The sequence below is a fragment of the Oncorhynchus gorbuscha genome, unplaced genomic scaffold (assembly GCF_021184085.1).
Source record: "Oncorhynchus gorbuscha isolate QuinsamMale2020 ecotype Even-year unplaced genomic scaffold, OgorEven_v1.0 Un_scaffold_2853, whole genome shotgun sequence".
Taxonomy (NCBI): domain Eukaryota; kingdom Metazoa; phylum Chordata; class Actinopteri; order Salmoniformes; family Salmonidae; genus Oncorhynchus; species Oncorhynchus gorbuscha.
The window spans coordinates 17,501-32,500 of NW_025747249.1; the positions used below are offsets into that span (position 1 = coordinate 17,501).

Genomic DNA, 15,000 nt, shown 5'->3' on the forward strand with positions numbered 1-15,000 from the left:
ACACTACTGTCCTTATACTTGTAGCTGACTACTACTGTAGTACACGCTTTCTTGTAAACTATCTAGCTAGCTATTTAATTTGTTATCCAATTAGAAATACTCCAGTTATCAACTTCGAATGTAGCCATAGTAGGCTAGAGGCTTTGTAGTTTGTGAAATGATGGTTTTAGAATGGCATTTATTTGTAATATATTCGTGAAGGTTTAGGCTTTAGTTGTAATCGTGAATTCTCGAATGGAATTCCTCTGAGAATGTTGTTTGGCCTCCTGATCTGATGACAGGTCAGATTTACAGTCAGGGAAATCAGATTAGCACCTCCATCACATCTCAAAGACAGGAAGTTGTCTCCCCCCCCTGTGTGTCTGTGTGTTGTTGTTGTAGAGGGGAATCTGCAGCAGAGGAAGTGTGGCTTGTTGCTGATTTGATTTGGACTGACCCGTCGTTTACCACCATGTAAAGAAACGGAGCTAATGGTTCTTTATACACACACACACACACACACACACACACACACACACACACACACACACACACACACACACACACACACACACACACACACACACACACACACACACACACACACAGAGTGAAGGATCAGAGCTAATGGGTTTGTACTGTGGTCTTTTAGCTTGTAATGGAAATAATATTAATTAATTAATGTATCCATTAATTTTGTTGTGATGCAGCTATTATCATAGTGTTATTGGCATTCCACAGAGTTGGGATATGGCCTAAAAACCATATATATTTTTTATATACTTATGGCCGATATCTGTTTTTTTAAAAACATTTTCTCTAAACAAGAGTTGCTGCGCAAATAAAGGCCAATACACTGCATTTTAAACAGTCAGCAATAATCTAATGAATTCAGGGCTTGTAAAATGTTTCCTTGGTTAAATATAAGCCTTCCACAACCATAAGAACCACTAAAAATGACATTATTTTGCAATATTCCCTGGCTTTCAAGTCTGTCTATGAAAATCCCCTTTTTGTTACCAATGTAACCAGCTCCGTGCACTAATAATGGCCAACTTCTGGTAGCAGGCAGTATAGAAAATGAACTCATAAATAATCTGTCAAGCACAAGCCCAGGTGCTAGTGAGTAGCCAGCTAATATTTATATTTAGCTCCCGAGGAGCGCAGCGGTCTAAGGCACTGCATCTCAGTGCTAGAGGCGTCACTACAGACCCTGGTTCGATTCCAGGCTGTATCACAACCAGCCATGATTGGGAGTCCCATAGGGCAGTGCACAATTGGCCCGGGCTTGGGTGGGGTGGGCCGTCATTGTAAATAAGAATTGGTTCTTAACTGACTTGCCTAGTTAAATTTAAAAAACTGCTTGCTAACAAGGTGTAACAGTTGAACTGTTATGAATACACCCCCCTGTCTGTCTCCATCTGTTGGAACAACAGCCTGTTCATTTTGTTAAGATGTTGAAGTCAAGTGGCTTCCTGGATAAGAAGATGCTTATTTCTCAGAATGAGAACAAGTTGCCAAATCCTTATATAATGTTTTTTTACTCGACCAGTCGCTCCCAACCTTTTACGGTTACTGTCCCACCAACTGAATGTTGCTCTGCCCGGACTACCACTCATGTACCTTTCACCAGTCTGCCTGTGGTCTCATCAGTCTTCTCAAGCTCCCCCTGTGGATAGGCCAGGTACCCCCAGGGGTCCTAGTGCCTCCGGATGGGAACCACTGGACTAGACAGCTAGCACATAACAGCATGTGGCTTAAATGCGGCTAGGGGTACGTGGTACCACAATGCCACGTGACAGAAACTGAGATACATGTTGATTGATTCTCCCGTTTTAGGAGGGTCTGCTCTACACGGTGGGAGTTGAGACATATAAAGGGTCAAAGTTAGAAAGGTTAACTCCTCTATTACAGTAAAATAATGTCTCTCTCCATCTCACCCATTCTGTTGGACCAAACCTCAAATTAAAATAGCGAGCTGAAACTGCTTGTTGTCAGAGAGGAAGGAGGGATCCTTCCTCTTTGTTGTTGTGAGTGGCAGGTGGAGAGGCTTGGTGTCTGTGTGTGGGTGGGAAGATACTCGGTGTACACAGTACAGGAGGAGGAGGGACATGGTGTCACAGTACAGGAGGAGGAGGGGCTTGGTGTCTGTGTGTGGGTGGGAAGATACTCAGTGTACACAGTACAGGAGGAGGAGGGGCTTGGTGTCTGTGTGTGGGTGGGAAGATACTCAGTGTACACAGTACAGGAGGAGGAGGGGCTTGGTGTCTGTGTGTGGGTGGGAAGATACTCAGTGTACACAGTACAGGAGGAGGAGGGGCTTGGTGTCTGTGTGTGGGTGGGAAGATACTCAGTGTACACAGTACAGGAGGAGGAGGGGCTTGGTGTCTGTGTGTGGGTGGGAAGATACTCAGTGTACACAGTACAGGAGGAGGAGGGGCTTGGTGTCACAGGACAGGAGGAGGAGGGGCTTGGTGTCTGTGTGTGGGTGGGAAGATACTCAGTGTACACAGTACAGGAGGAGGAGGGGCTTGGTGTCACAGTACAGGAGGAGGAGGGGCTTGGTGTCTGTGTGTGGGTGGGAAGATACTCAGTGTACACAGTACAGGAGGAGGAGGGGCTTGGTGTCACAGTACAGGAGGAGGAGGGGCTTGTCCTCCCAGTACAGGAGGAGGAGGGGCTTGTCCTCCCAGTACAGGAGGAGGAGGGGCTTGTCCTCACAGTACAGGAGGAGGAGGGGCTTGTCCTCACAGTACAGGAGGAGGAGGGGCTTGTCCTCACAGTACAGGAGGAGGAGGGGCTTGTCCTCACAGTACAGGAGGAGGAGGGGCTTTTTGTCACAGCACAGGAGGAGGAGGGGCTTGGTGTCACAGTACAGGAGGAGGAGGGGCTTGGTGTCACAGTACAGGAGGAGGAGGGGCTTGTCCTCACAGTACAGGAGGAGGAGGGGCTTGGTGTCACAGCACAGGAGGAGGAGGGGCTTTTTGTCACAGCACAGGAGGAGGAGGGGCTTGGTGTCACAGCACAGGAGGAGCAGGGGCTTGGTGTCACAGCACCAAACAAGGGCACTGCGTTCATCCACCTCTGGCCTGCTCGCCTCCCTACCACTGAGGAAGTACAGTTCCCGCTCAGCCCAGTCAAAACTGTTCGCTGCTCTGGCCCCCCAATGGTGGAACAAACTCCCTCACGACGCCAGGACAGCCGAGTCAATCACCACCTTCCGGAGACACCTGAAACCCCACCTCTTTAAGGAATACCTAGGTTGGGATAAGTAATCCTTCTCACCCCCCCCCTTTAAGATTTAGATGCACTATTGTAAAGTGACTGTTCCACTGGATGCCATAAGGTGAATGCACCAATTTGTAAGTCGCTCTGGATAAGAGCGTCTGCTAAATGACTTAAATGTAAATGTAAATGAGGAGATGGGGCTTGGTGTCACAGTACAGGAGGAGGAGCCACAGTACAGGAGGAGGAGGGGCTTGGTGTCACAGCACAGGAGGAGGGGGAGGGGCTTGTTGTCACAGCACAGGAGGAGGAGGGGCTTGGTGTCACAGTACAGGAGGAGGAGGGGCTTGGTGTCACAGTACAGGAGGAGGAGGGGCTTGGTGTCACAGTACAGGAGGAGGAGGGGCTTGGTGTCACAGTACAGGAGGAGGAGGGGCTTGGTGTCACAGTACAGGAGGAGGAGGGGCTTGGTGTCACAGTACAGGAGGAGGAGGGGCTTGGTGTCACAGTACAGGAGGAGGAGGGGCTTGGTGTCACAGTACAGGAGGGGGAGGGGCTTGTTGTTGTCACAGTACAGGAGGAGGAGGGGCTTGGTGTCACAGTACAGGAGGAGGAGGGGCTTGGTGTCACAGCACAGGAGGAGGAGGGGCTTGGTGTCACAGCACAGGAGGAGGAGGGGCTTGGTGTCACAGTACAGGAGGAGGAGGGGCTTGGTGTCACAGTACAGGAGGAGGAGGGGCTTGGTGTCACAGTACAGGAGGAGGAGGGGCTTGGTGTCACAGTACAGGAGGAGGAGGGGCTTGGTGTCACAGTACAGGAGGAGGAGGGGCTTGGTGTCACAGTACAGGAGGAGGAGGGGCTTGGTGTCACAGTACAGGAGGAGGAGGGGCTTGGTGTCACAGCACAGGAGGAGGAGGGGCTTGGTGTCACAGCACAGGAGGAGGAGGGCTTGGTGTCACAGTACAGGAGGAGGAGGGGCTTGGTGTCACAGTACAGGAGGAGGAGGGGCTTGGTGTCACAGTACAGGAGGAGGAGGGGCTTGGTGTCACAGTACAGGAGGAGGAGGGGCTTGGTGTCACAGTACAGGAGGAGGAGGGGCTTGGTGTCACAGTACAGGAGGAGGAGGGGCTTGGTGTCACAGCACAGGAGGAGGAGGGGCTTGGTGTCACAGTACAGGAGGAGGAGGGGCTTGGTGTCACAGTACAGGAGGAGGAGGGGCTTGGTGTCACAGTACAGGAGGAGGAGGGGCTTGGTGTCACAGTACAGGAGGGGGAGGGGCTTGGTGTCACAGTACAGGAGGGAAGGAGACAAGACCAAAAAGAAAATCCCTCATAAAAAAAATAGAAGATTGATTCTTGCAATACAGACATTTGTAACATCGCGCTAAAACATATATATCCATTTAATTCATTAGAATATATCGACCAGCCCTAGTTCCATAACAAACAGTTAGGCTACACCCAGTTTTGATACTTTGGTTTGAGTGAGATGGTGTTTTTGCAGTCGTGATTACGTTCTCCTGTCCGTCTCTGGGTCTAGTGTATGCAAGTGTGTGTCTGTCCCTGGAAAATCCAGATTTTAATGTCTGTGTGTCTGAGACACTGTGTTCCTCGCTTAGCACAGTGACTATATAGAGTCATGATAGGTGTGTGTGTCTCTGATAAATGTTTTATGAGACCAACCCTTTACGACAGAAGTGCTACTTCCTGTGTGTGTGAGTGAGTGATGAGGTCGAGGGAGTTCACTACCATTGTGTTACCACCACCCTGCCGGCTGTGGCTTTGACAGGTAGATTGATGGAGGATGTTCTGAATAGGCATGCTACTCTGTCCTGTTGAGTGTGTGTGTGTGTGTGTGTGTGTGTGTGTGTGTGTGTGTGTGTGTGTGTGTGTGTGTGTGTGTGTGTGTGTGTGTGTGTGTGTGTGTGTGTGTGTGTCGGTGTCGGTGTGTCGGTGTGTCGGTGTGTGATTGTGTTCTGTTGATGTCAGGGAGGTGTGTGTGTGTGTGGGACTTCAGTCAGAGGGTACAGTGTGGTTAAGACAAAGCAAAAATCACCCACATTACACTCCTTCCCTTGTCATCGTCATGGCAACTGTCAAGTTGCCATGACAGTAGTTTTCCATTGACCCAGGTTTATTTGACAAAAACAATGGGCCCAAAACATTATTGTGACACGTGTCAGGGACAGCTTTGTGACACGTGTCAGGGACAGCTTTGGGACATGTAAAAGGGACAGCTTTGGGACACCTGTAGGGGACAGCTTAGTGACACGTGTACGGGACAGCTTTGTGACACGTGTCAGGGACAGCTTTGGGACACGTGTGAGGGACAGCTTTGGGACAGCTTTGGGACACGTGTAAGGAACAGCTTTGGGACACGTGTCAGGGGCAGCTTTGGGACACGTATTGGGGACAGCTTTGGGACACGTGTCAGGGGCAGCTTTGGGACACGTGTAAGGGACAGCTTTAGGACACGTGTAGGGGCCAGGTTTGGGACACGTGTCGGGGACAGCTTTAGGACACGTGTAGGGGCCAGGTTTGGGATACGTGTAGGGGACAGCTTTAGGACACGTGTGGGGGCCAGGTTTGGGACACGTGTAAGGGAAAGGGCAGATACAAGAGACGTATCGACAGGTGGACTCTTTTTCTTGTGTAACTTTATTGCGACAAAATATGTGTTTTAGAATAATGGCTGATTGGTGAATCATTTTGAAGGTAGGCTGGGCGCTGACTATAAAGCTCCACTCCACATTTCATTCTAAACTGGGGGGTTCGAGCGCTGAATGCTGATTGGCTGACCGCCGTGGTATATCAGAGTGCTCGCTAAGTAAATGTTAATGCCCAATTTGTCAAAACACCTAAAAAGATTGCAGTTTCAAAACTGCAGTAAAAGTGCATTAACAAAAGTGTTGTTATTATTAGATAGTCTGCTATACAGGCTATACAGTATACAGCAGGCTATGTGAGATGAGGTGGGAGACATCAACAATTGGTAGGGCGACACACACACACACACACACACACACACACACACACACACACACACACACACACACACACACACACACACACACACACACACACACACACACACACACACACACACACACACACACACACACACACACACAGTGAGCTGAGGCAGAAGACATCAACAATGGGTAGGGTCACACACACACACACACACACACACACACACACACACACACACACACACACACACACACACACACACACACACACACACACACACACACACACACACACACACACACACACACACACACACACACACACACACACAGTGAGCTGAGGCAGAGGACATCAACAATGAGGAGAGTTTCTACAAGACAGTACAGGTCATGACCTCTGGTCCAGGGTCAGGCTGTGTGTGTGACCTCTGGTCCAGGGTCAGGCAGCGTGGAGTAGAGGGGTGTGAGAAGAAGGGGGGTAGAGGATATAGAGGAGGGTGGAGTAGAGGGGTGTGAGAAGGAGATGGGGGGTAGAGGATATAGAGGAGGGTGGAGTAGAGGGGTGTGAGAAGGAGACGGGGGTAGAGGATATAGAGGAGGGTGGAGTAGAGGGGTGTGAGAAGGAGACTGGGTGGTAGAGGATATAGAGGGGTGTGAGAAGGAGACGGGGGGGGGTAGAGGATATAGAGGAGGGTGGAGTAGAGGGGTGTGAGAAGGAGACGGGGGTAGAGGATGTAGAGGGGTGTGAGAAGGAGACAGGGTGGTAGAGGATATAGAGGAGGGTGGAGTAGAGGGGTGTGAGAAGGAGACAGGGTGGTAGAGGATATAGAGGGTGGAGTAGAGGGGTGTGAGAAGGAGACGGGGGGGAGAGGATATAGAGGAGGGTGGAGTAGAGGGGTGTGAAGGATAGAGGAGGGTGGAGTAGAGGGGTGTGAGAAGGAGACAGGGTGGTAGAGGATATATAGGAGGGTGGAGTAGAGTGGTGTGAGATGGGGGGGGGGTAGAGGATGTTTGGGAGAAGGACATGGCATAGAGTGGGGGGTAATTCCACGGTAACGCTAAAACTATGGTTTTTCATGTTAAAACATATAACAAACAAAAACCTTTGATTTCAAAGTGAAACAATTCGGACTTTAACAATTTCAACTGCCATTTTTACAAAAACACAGGAAGAACTGTGCAGATAGTTTGGTAACAGAGGGAAACAGGGAGATTTTACCCAGATAGTTTGGTATCAGAAGGAAACATGGAGGAGGAGGGGTAGGACTGGCTAGATGGTTGTTATGATAGAGAGAGGAGGGGTAGGACTGGCTAGATGGTTGTTATGATAGAGAGAGGAGGAGGGGTAGTACTGGCTAGATGGTTGTTATGATAGAGAGAGGAAGGGTAGGACTGGCTAGATGGTTGTTATGATAGAGAGAGGAGGAGGGGTAGGACTGGCTAGATGGTTGTTATGATAGAGAGGAGGGGTAGGACTGGCTAGATGGTTGTTATGATAGAGAGGAGGGGTAGGACTGGCTAGATGGTTGTTATGGTAGATAGTAGGAGGAGGGGTAGGACTGGCTAGATGGTTGTTATGATAGAGAGGAGGAGGGGTAGGACTGGCAAGATGGTTGTTATGATAGAGAGGAGGAGGGGTAGGACTGGCTAGATGGTTGTTATGATAGAGAGAGGAGGAGGGGTAGGACTGGGTAGATGGTTGTTATGATAGAGAGGAGGAGGGGTAGGACTGGCTAGATGGTTGTTATGATAGAGAGAGGAGGGGTAGGACTGGCTAGATGGTTGTTATGATAGAGAGTAGGAGGAGGGGTAGGACTGGGTAGATGGTTGTTATGATAGAGAGGAGGAGGGGTAGGACTGGCTAGATGGTTGTTATGATAGAGAGTAGGAGGAGGGGTAGGACTGGGTAGATGGTTGTTATGATAGAGAGGAGGAGGGGTAGGACTGGCTAGATGGTTGTTATGATAGAGAGAGGAGGAGGGGTAGGACTGGCAAGATGGTTGTTATGATAGAGAGAGGAGGAGGGGTAGGACTGGCTAGATGGTTGTTATGATAGAGAGAGGAGGGGTAGGACTGGCAAGATGGTTGTTATGATAGAGAGAGGAGGAGGGGTAGGACTGGCTAGATGGTTGTTATGATAGAGAGAGGAGGGGTAGGACTGGCAAGATGGTTGTTATGATAGAGAGAGGAGGAGGGGTAGGACTGGCTAGATGGTTGTTATGATAGAGAGAGGAGGGGTAGGACTGGCTAGATGGTTGTTATGATAGAGAGGAGGGGTAGGACTGGCTAGATGGTTGTTATGATAGAGAGAGGCGGTGGCCCGTTCCTGGAGGTTCATGCTCTACAACATCCGCAGAGTAGGACTGACCTAGATGTTGTTCACATAGAGGAGCGGCGAGGTCCTAATCCAGGCACTTGTCAGGAGAGGTCTGGATTACTGCAGAGGGGATACAGCTGTTGGCTGGGCTCCCTGCCTGTGCCATTAAACCCTTCAACTCATCCAGAACGCCGCAGCCCGTCTGGTGTTCAACCTTCCCAAGTTCTCTGGTCACCCCGCTCCTCCGTTCTCTCCACTGGCTTCCAGTTGAACTGGCATCCGCTACAAGACCATGGTGCTTGCCTACGGAGCTGAGGGGAACGGCACCTCAGTACCTCCAGGCTCTGATCAGGCCCTGTGACAAACACCCAAACAAGGGCACTGCGTTCATCCACCTCTGGCCTGCTCGCCTCCCTACCACTGACAGGAAGTACAGCACCATTTCAGCCCAGTCAAAACTGTTCGCTGCCCTCCCCCCAATGGTGGAACAAACTCCCTCACGACGCCAGGACAGTTGAGTCAATCACCACCTTCCGGAGACACCTGAAACCCCACCTCTTTAAGGAATACCTAGGATAGGTTGTAGTAATCCCTCTCACCCCACCCCCTAAGTTTTAGATGCACTATTGTTAAGAGTTGACTGTCCCACTGGATGTCATAAGGTGAATGCACCAATTTGTAAGTCGCTCTGGATAAGAGCGTCTGCTAAATGACTTAAATGTAAATGTAAATGTAGAGGAGGGGTAGGACTGGCTAGATGGTTGTTATGATAGAGAGGAGGGGTAGGACTGGCTAGATGGTTGTTATGATAGAGAGAGGAGGAGGGGTAGGACTGGCTAGATGGTTGTTATGATAGAGAGGAGGAGGGGTAGGACTGGCTAGATGGTTGTTATGATAGAGAGAGGAGGAGGGGTAGGACTGGCTAGATGGTTGTTATGATAGAGAGAGGAGGAGGGGTAGGACTGGCTAGATGGTTGTTATGATAGAGAGAGGAGGGGTAGGACTGGCAAGATGGTTGTTATGATAGAGAGAGAGGAGGGGTAGGACTGGCAAGATGGTTGTTATGATAGAGAGAGGTCTCCGGGGTAGGACTGGCAAGATGGATGTTATGATAGAGAGGAGGGGTAGGACTGGCTAGATGGTTGTTATGATAGAGAGAGGAGGAGGGGTAGGACTGGCTAGATGGTTGTTATGATAGAGAGGAGGAGGAGGGGTAGGACTGGCAAGATGGATGTTATGATAGAGAGGAGGGGTAGGACTGGCTAGATGGTTGTTATGATAGAGAGAGGAGGAGGGGTAGGACTGGCTAGATGGTTGTTATGATAGAGAGGAGGGGTAGGACTGGCTAGATGGTTGTTATGATAGAGAGAGGAGGAGGGGTAGGACTGGCTAGATGGTTGTTATGATAGAGAGGAGGGGTAGGACTGGCTAGATGGTTGTTATGATAGAGAGGAGGGGTAGGACTGGCTAGATGGTTGTTATGATAGAGAGGAGGAGGGGTAGGACTGGCTAGATGGTTGTTATGATAGAGAGGAGGAGGGGTAGGACTGGCTAGATGGTTGTTATGATAGAGAGGAGGAGGGGTAAGACTGGCTAGATGTTTGTTATGATAGAGAGAGGAGGAGGGGTAGGACTGGCTAGATGGTTGTTATGATAGAGAGAGGAGGGGTAGGAGAGAGGGTTAGAATGTGTATGGGTTCAGTTTAAGGGCTTGGAAGGAGAGGTGGCTGTGATGGGAGAGGGGATACAGGGCAGGGGCTGTGTGTGTACAAGAGTTATTGGTTTGGGCCCGGGAAATTGTTGTCCTGCACCTTTATGTTAGGAAAACTGTGGTTGGTGTGTGTGTGTGGGTGTGTGGCTGCTTACCTGTGAATGGAAACTCTGGGCAGAACTGGTCAGTCCCTACAGTGTCCACACACACACTGATCACTTAAAGATGCACTATGCAGATGTTGCTCTGCCATTTCCTGGTTGATAGAATTGTAATAGTTCTGTCTCTCCGTTTCAGTTCCTGTGACAAATCAATGCAGGTGTCGTGTGGAGACTCATTGTACAGTTGTAAACAGCTGTGAAATTCCCCTTTGAAGCTCTCTGTGAACACCGAAAGTATTAAAGTTGTAATGTCTGTAAACAGTAAAGTCGTTGCAGATGTAAGTCTCTCGTCTCTTGTATTCAGTAAGTGACACCATTTCAACTTGAACTATAATAACTAATCATGTGTTCTGTAACGCTCTGGTCTCCGTATTCAGCCGTTACAGTTGTAATGCTCTCTGTCTCTCAGTATTCAGTCGTTACAGTTGTAATGCTCTCTGTCTCTCAGTATTCAGTCGTTACAGTTGTAATGCTCTCCGTCTCTCCGTATTCAGTCGTTACAGTTGTAATGCTCTCTGTCTCCTGTATTCAGCCGTTACAGTTGTAATGCTCTCTGTCTTTCAGTATTCAGTCGTTACAGTTGTAATGCTCTCCGTCTCTCCGTATTCAGCCGTTACAGTTGTAATGCTCTCTGTCTTTCAGTATTCAGCCGTTACAGTTGTAATGCTCTCCGTCTCTCCGTATTCAGTCGTTACAGTTGTAATGCTCTCTGTCTTTCAGTATTCAGTCGTTACAGTTGTAATGCTCTCTGTCTTTCAGGCTGTTCCTCCAAGTCATTCAAGCTGTACTCTCCAAAGGAGCCCCCCAACGGCAGCTCCTTTCCCCCGTTCCACCCCGGCACCATGCTGGACAGAGACCTGGGGTGAGCAGGATGCACCTGAAACGTTGTTGCATTCTGTGTGTCATTCTGTGGTGCTTTTTGGAGTGTGTGTGTCATTCTGTGGTGCTTTTTGGAGTGTGTGTGTCATTCTGTGGTGCTTTTTGGAGTGTGTGTGTCATTCTGTGGTGCTTTTTGGAGTGTGTGTGTCATTCTGTGGTGCTTTTTGGAGTGTGTGTGTCATTCTGTGGTGCTTTTTGGAGTGTGTGTGTCATTCTGTGGTGCTTTTTTTTTGTGGTGTGTGTGTCATTCTGTGGTGCTTTTTGGAGTGTGTGTGTCATTCTGTGGTGCTTTTTGGAGTGTGTGTGTCATTCTGTGGTGCTTTTGGAGTGTGTGTGTCATTCTGTGGTCTTTTTGGATTCTGTGGTGCTTTTTGGAGTGTGTGTGTCATTCTGTGGTGCTTTTTGAAGTGTGTGTGTCATTCTGTGGTGCTTTTTGGAGTGTGTGTGTCTTTCTGAGTCAGGGTGAGCAGTTACAGTGAGGGAGGAAAGTATTTGATCTCCTGCTGATTTTGTAAGTTTGTCCACTGACAATAATATACTATAATTGTAATGGTGATTTATTTGAACAGTGAGAGACAGAATAACAACAAAAAAATCCAGAAAAACACATGTCAAAAATGTTATGAATTGATTTGCATTTTAATGAGGGAAATAAGTATTTGACCCCTCTGCAAAACATGACTTAGTACTTGGTGGCAAAACCCTTGTTGGCAATCAGAGGTCAGACGTTTCTTGTAGTTGGCCACCAGGTTTGCACACATCTCAGGAGGGATTTTGTCCCACTCCTCTTTGCAGATCTTCTCCAAGTCATGAAGGTTTCGAGACTGACGTTTGGCAACTGGAACCTTCAGTTCCCTCCACAGATGTTCTATGGGATGAAGGTCTGGAGAGCGATGCCACTCCAGGACCTTAATGTGCTTCTTCTTGAGCCACTCCTTTGTGGCCGTGTGTTTGGAGTCATTGTCATGCTGGAATACCACAACCCATTGTCAATGCCCTGGCTGAGGGAAGGAGGTTCTCACCCAAGATCTGACGGTACATGGCCCCGTCCATCGTGCCTTTGATGCTGTGAAGTTGTCCTGTCCCCTTAGTAGAAAAACACCCCCAAAGCATAATGTTTCCACCTCCATGTTTGACGTTGGGGATGGTTTCTTGGGGTCATAGGCAGCTTACCTCCTCCTCCAAACACAGCAAGTTGAGTTGATGCCAAAGAACTCCTTTTTGGTCTCATCTGACCACAACACTTTCACCCAGTTGTCTTCTGAATCATTCAGATGTTCATTGGTAAACTTCAGACAGGCATGTATATGTGCTTTCGGGTGCTGTAGGATTCCAGTCCTTCACGGCGTAGTGTGTTACCAATTGTTTTCTTGGTGAATATGGTCCCAGCTGCCTTGAGATCATTGACAAGATCCTCCCGTGTAGTTCTGGGCTGATTCCTCACCGTTCTCATGATCATTGCAACTCCACGAGGTGAGATCTTGCATGGAGCCCCAGGCAGAGGGAGATTGACAGTTCTTTTGTGTTTCTTCCATTTGCGAATAATCGCACCAATTGTTGTCACCTTCTCACCATCTGCTTGGCGATGGTCTTGTAGCCCATTCCAGCCTTGTGTAGGTCTACAATCTTGTCCCTGACATCCTTGGAGAGCTCTTTGGTCTTGGCCATGGAGGAGAGTTTGGAATCTGATTGATTGATTGCTTCTATGGACAGGTGTCTTTTATACAGGTAACAAGATGAGATTAGGAGCACTCCTTTAAGAGTGTGGTCCTAATCTCAGATCATTACCTGTATAAAAGACACCTGGGAGCCAGAAATGTTTCTGATTGAGGTGGGGTCAAATACTTATTTCCCTCATTAAAATGCAAATCTAGTTATAACATTTTTGACATGTGTTTTTCTGGATTTTTTTGTTGGTATTCTGTCTCTCACTGTTCAAATAAACCACCATTAAAATGATAGACTGATCATTTCTTTGTCAGTGGGCAAACGTACAACATCAGCAGGGGATCAAATACTTTTTTCCTCACTGTATCTCCTCCTCGGAGATGGATTGTTACAGGAAGTCCTGTTAGCTCGTCCAGATCTCAGGGTGATGTGTGTGTGTGCGCGTGTGTGTGTGTGTGCGTGTGTGTGCGTGCGTGCGTGCGCGCTGGGGGGGGGGTAACATGTCCAGGCTAACTGTCTCATCTGGTTCTTACAGATAACAGGCAACAGTTACAATTCACATTTTGTGTGGAGAAAGAGCAGTATTAATCTAGATGTTTCCTTGACAGCGTGTGTTCTCTCTCTGCAGCCCAACCCCCATGTACCCCCCCTCATACCTGGAGCCTGGAATAGGGTAAGACTTACTGTTTCTAGTCTGGATGTTTCTGCTCTAGATATCACAGACCTACATCCATTTCTGCTACCGTCTGCGTTTTTAGTGGACTGAAATATGTGCCTGTACTCAGTTTAAGTTCCTGTAGCATTTACAGTTGAAGTGGGAAGTTTACATACACTTGAGGTTGGAGTCTTTAAAACTGGTTTTTCAACCACTCCACACATTTCTTGTTAACAAACTCTAGTTTTTGCAAGTCGGTTACGACCTCTAGGACATCTACTGTGTTCATGACACAAGTCATTTTTCCGAACGATTGTTGACAGACAGATTATTTCACTTATAAATAACTGTATCACAATTCCAGTGGGTCAGAAGTTTACATACACTAAGTTGACTGTGCCTTTAAACAGCTTGGAAAATTCCAGAAAATTATGTCATGGCTTTAGAAGCTTCTGATAGGCTAATTGACATCATTTGAGTCAATTGGAGGTGTACCTGTTGGTGTATTTAAAGGCCTATCTTCATACTCAGTGCCTCTTTGCTTGACATCAGGGGAAAATCAAAATAAATCAGCCAAGACCTCAGAAAAATAATTGCAGACCTCCACAAGTCTGGTTCATCCTTGGGAGCAATTTCCAAATGCCTGAAGGTACCACGTTCATCTGTAGAAACGATAGTACGCAAGTATAAACACCAAGGGACCACACAGCCGTCATTCCACTCAGGAAGGAGACGCATTCTGTCTCCTAGAGATGAATGTAGTTTGGTGTGAAAAGTGCAAATCAATCCCACAACAACAGCAAATGACCTTGTGAAGATGCTGGAGGAAACGGGTACAAAACGGTCTATATCCACAGTAAAACGGGTCCTATATTGACATAACCTGAAAGGCCGCTCAGCAAGGAAGAAGCCACTGCTCCAAAACTGCCATCGAAAAGCCAGACTACGGTTTGCAACTGCACATGGGGACAAAAATTGTACTTTTTGGAGAAATGTCCTCTGGTCTGATGAAACAAAAATATAACTGTTTGTCCATAATGACCATTGTTATGTTTTGAGGAGAAAAGGGGAGGCTTGCAAGCCGAAGAACACCATCAGAACTGTGAAGCATGGGGGTGGCAGCATCATGTTGTGGGGTGCTTTGCTGCAGGAGGGACTGGTGCATGTCACAAAATAGATGGCATCACGAGGGAGGAAAATTATGTGGATATATTGAAGCAACATCTCAAGACATCAGTCAGGAAGTTAAAGCTTGGTCACAATTGGGTCTTCCAAATGGACAATGATCCCAAGCATACTACCAAAGTTGTGGCAAAATGGCTTAAGGACAACAAAGTCAAGGTATTGGAGTAGCCATCACAAAGCCCTGACCTCGATCCTATAGAACATTTGTGGGCAGAAGCTAAAAAGCGTGCTCTGTGAGCAAGTAGGCCT

The 15,000-nt window shown here is 48.2% G+C and overlaps 1 protein-coding gene across 1 annotated transcript in view; it reads left to right on the plus strand.

The window, feature by feature from the left end:
* LOC124026871 (LIM domain-binding protein 1-like) overlaps positions 1-15,000 on the plus strand; it is a 33,989-nt gene that overhangs the window by 4,545 nt on the left and 14,444 nt on the right. The window contains 2 exon segments of the mRNA XM_046339541.1: positions 11,124-11,226; positions 13,540-13,584. Of these exon segments, the coding sequence (XP_046195497.1) occupies positions 11,124-11,226; positions 13,540-13,584 (148 nt within the window).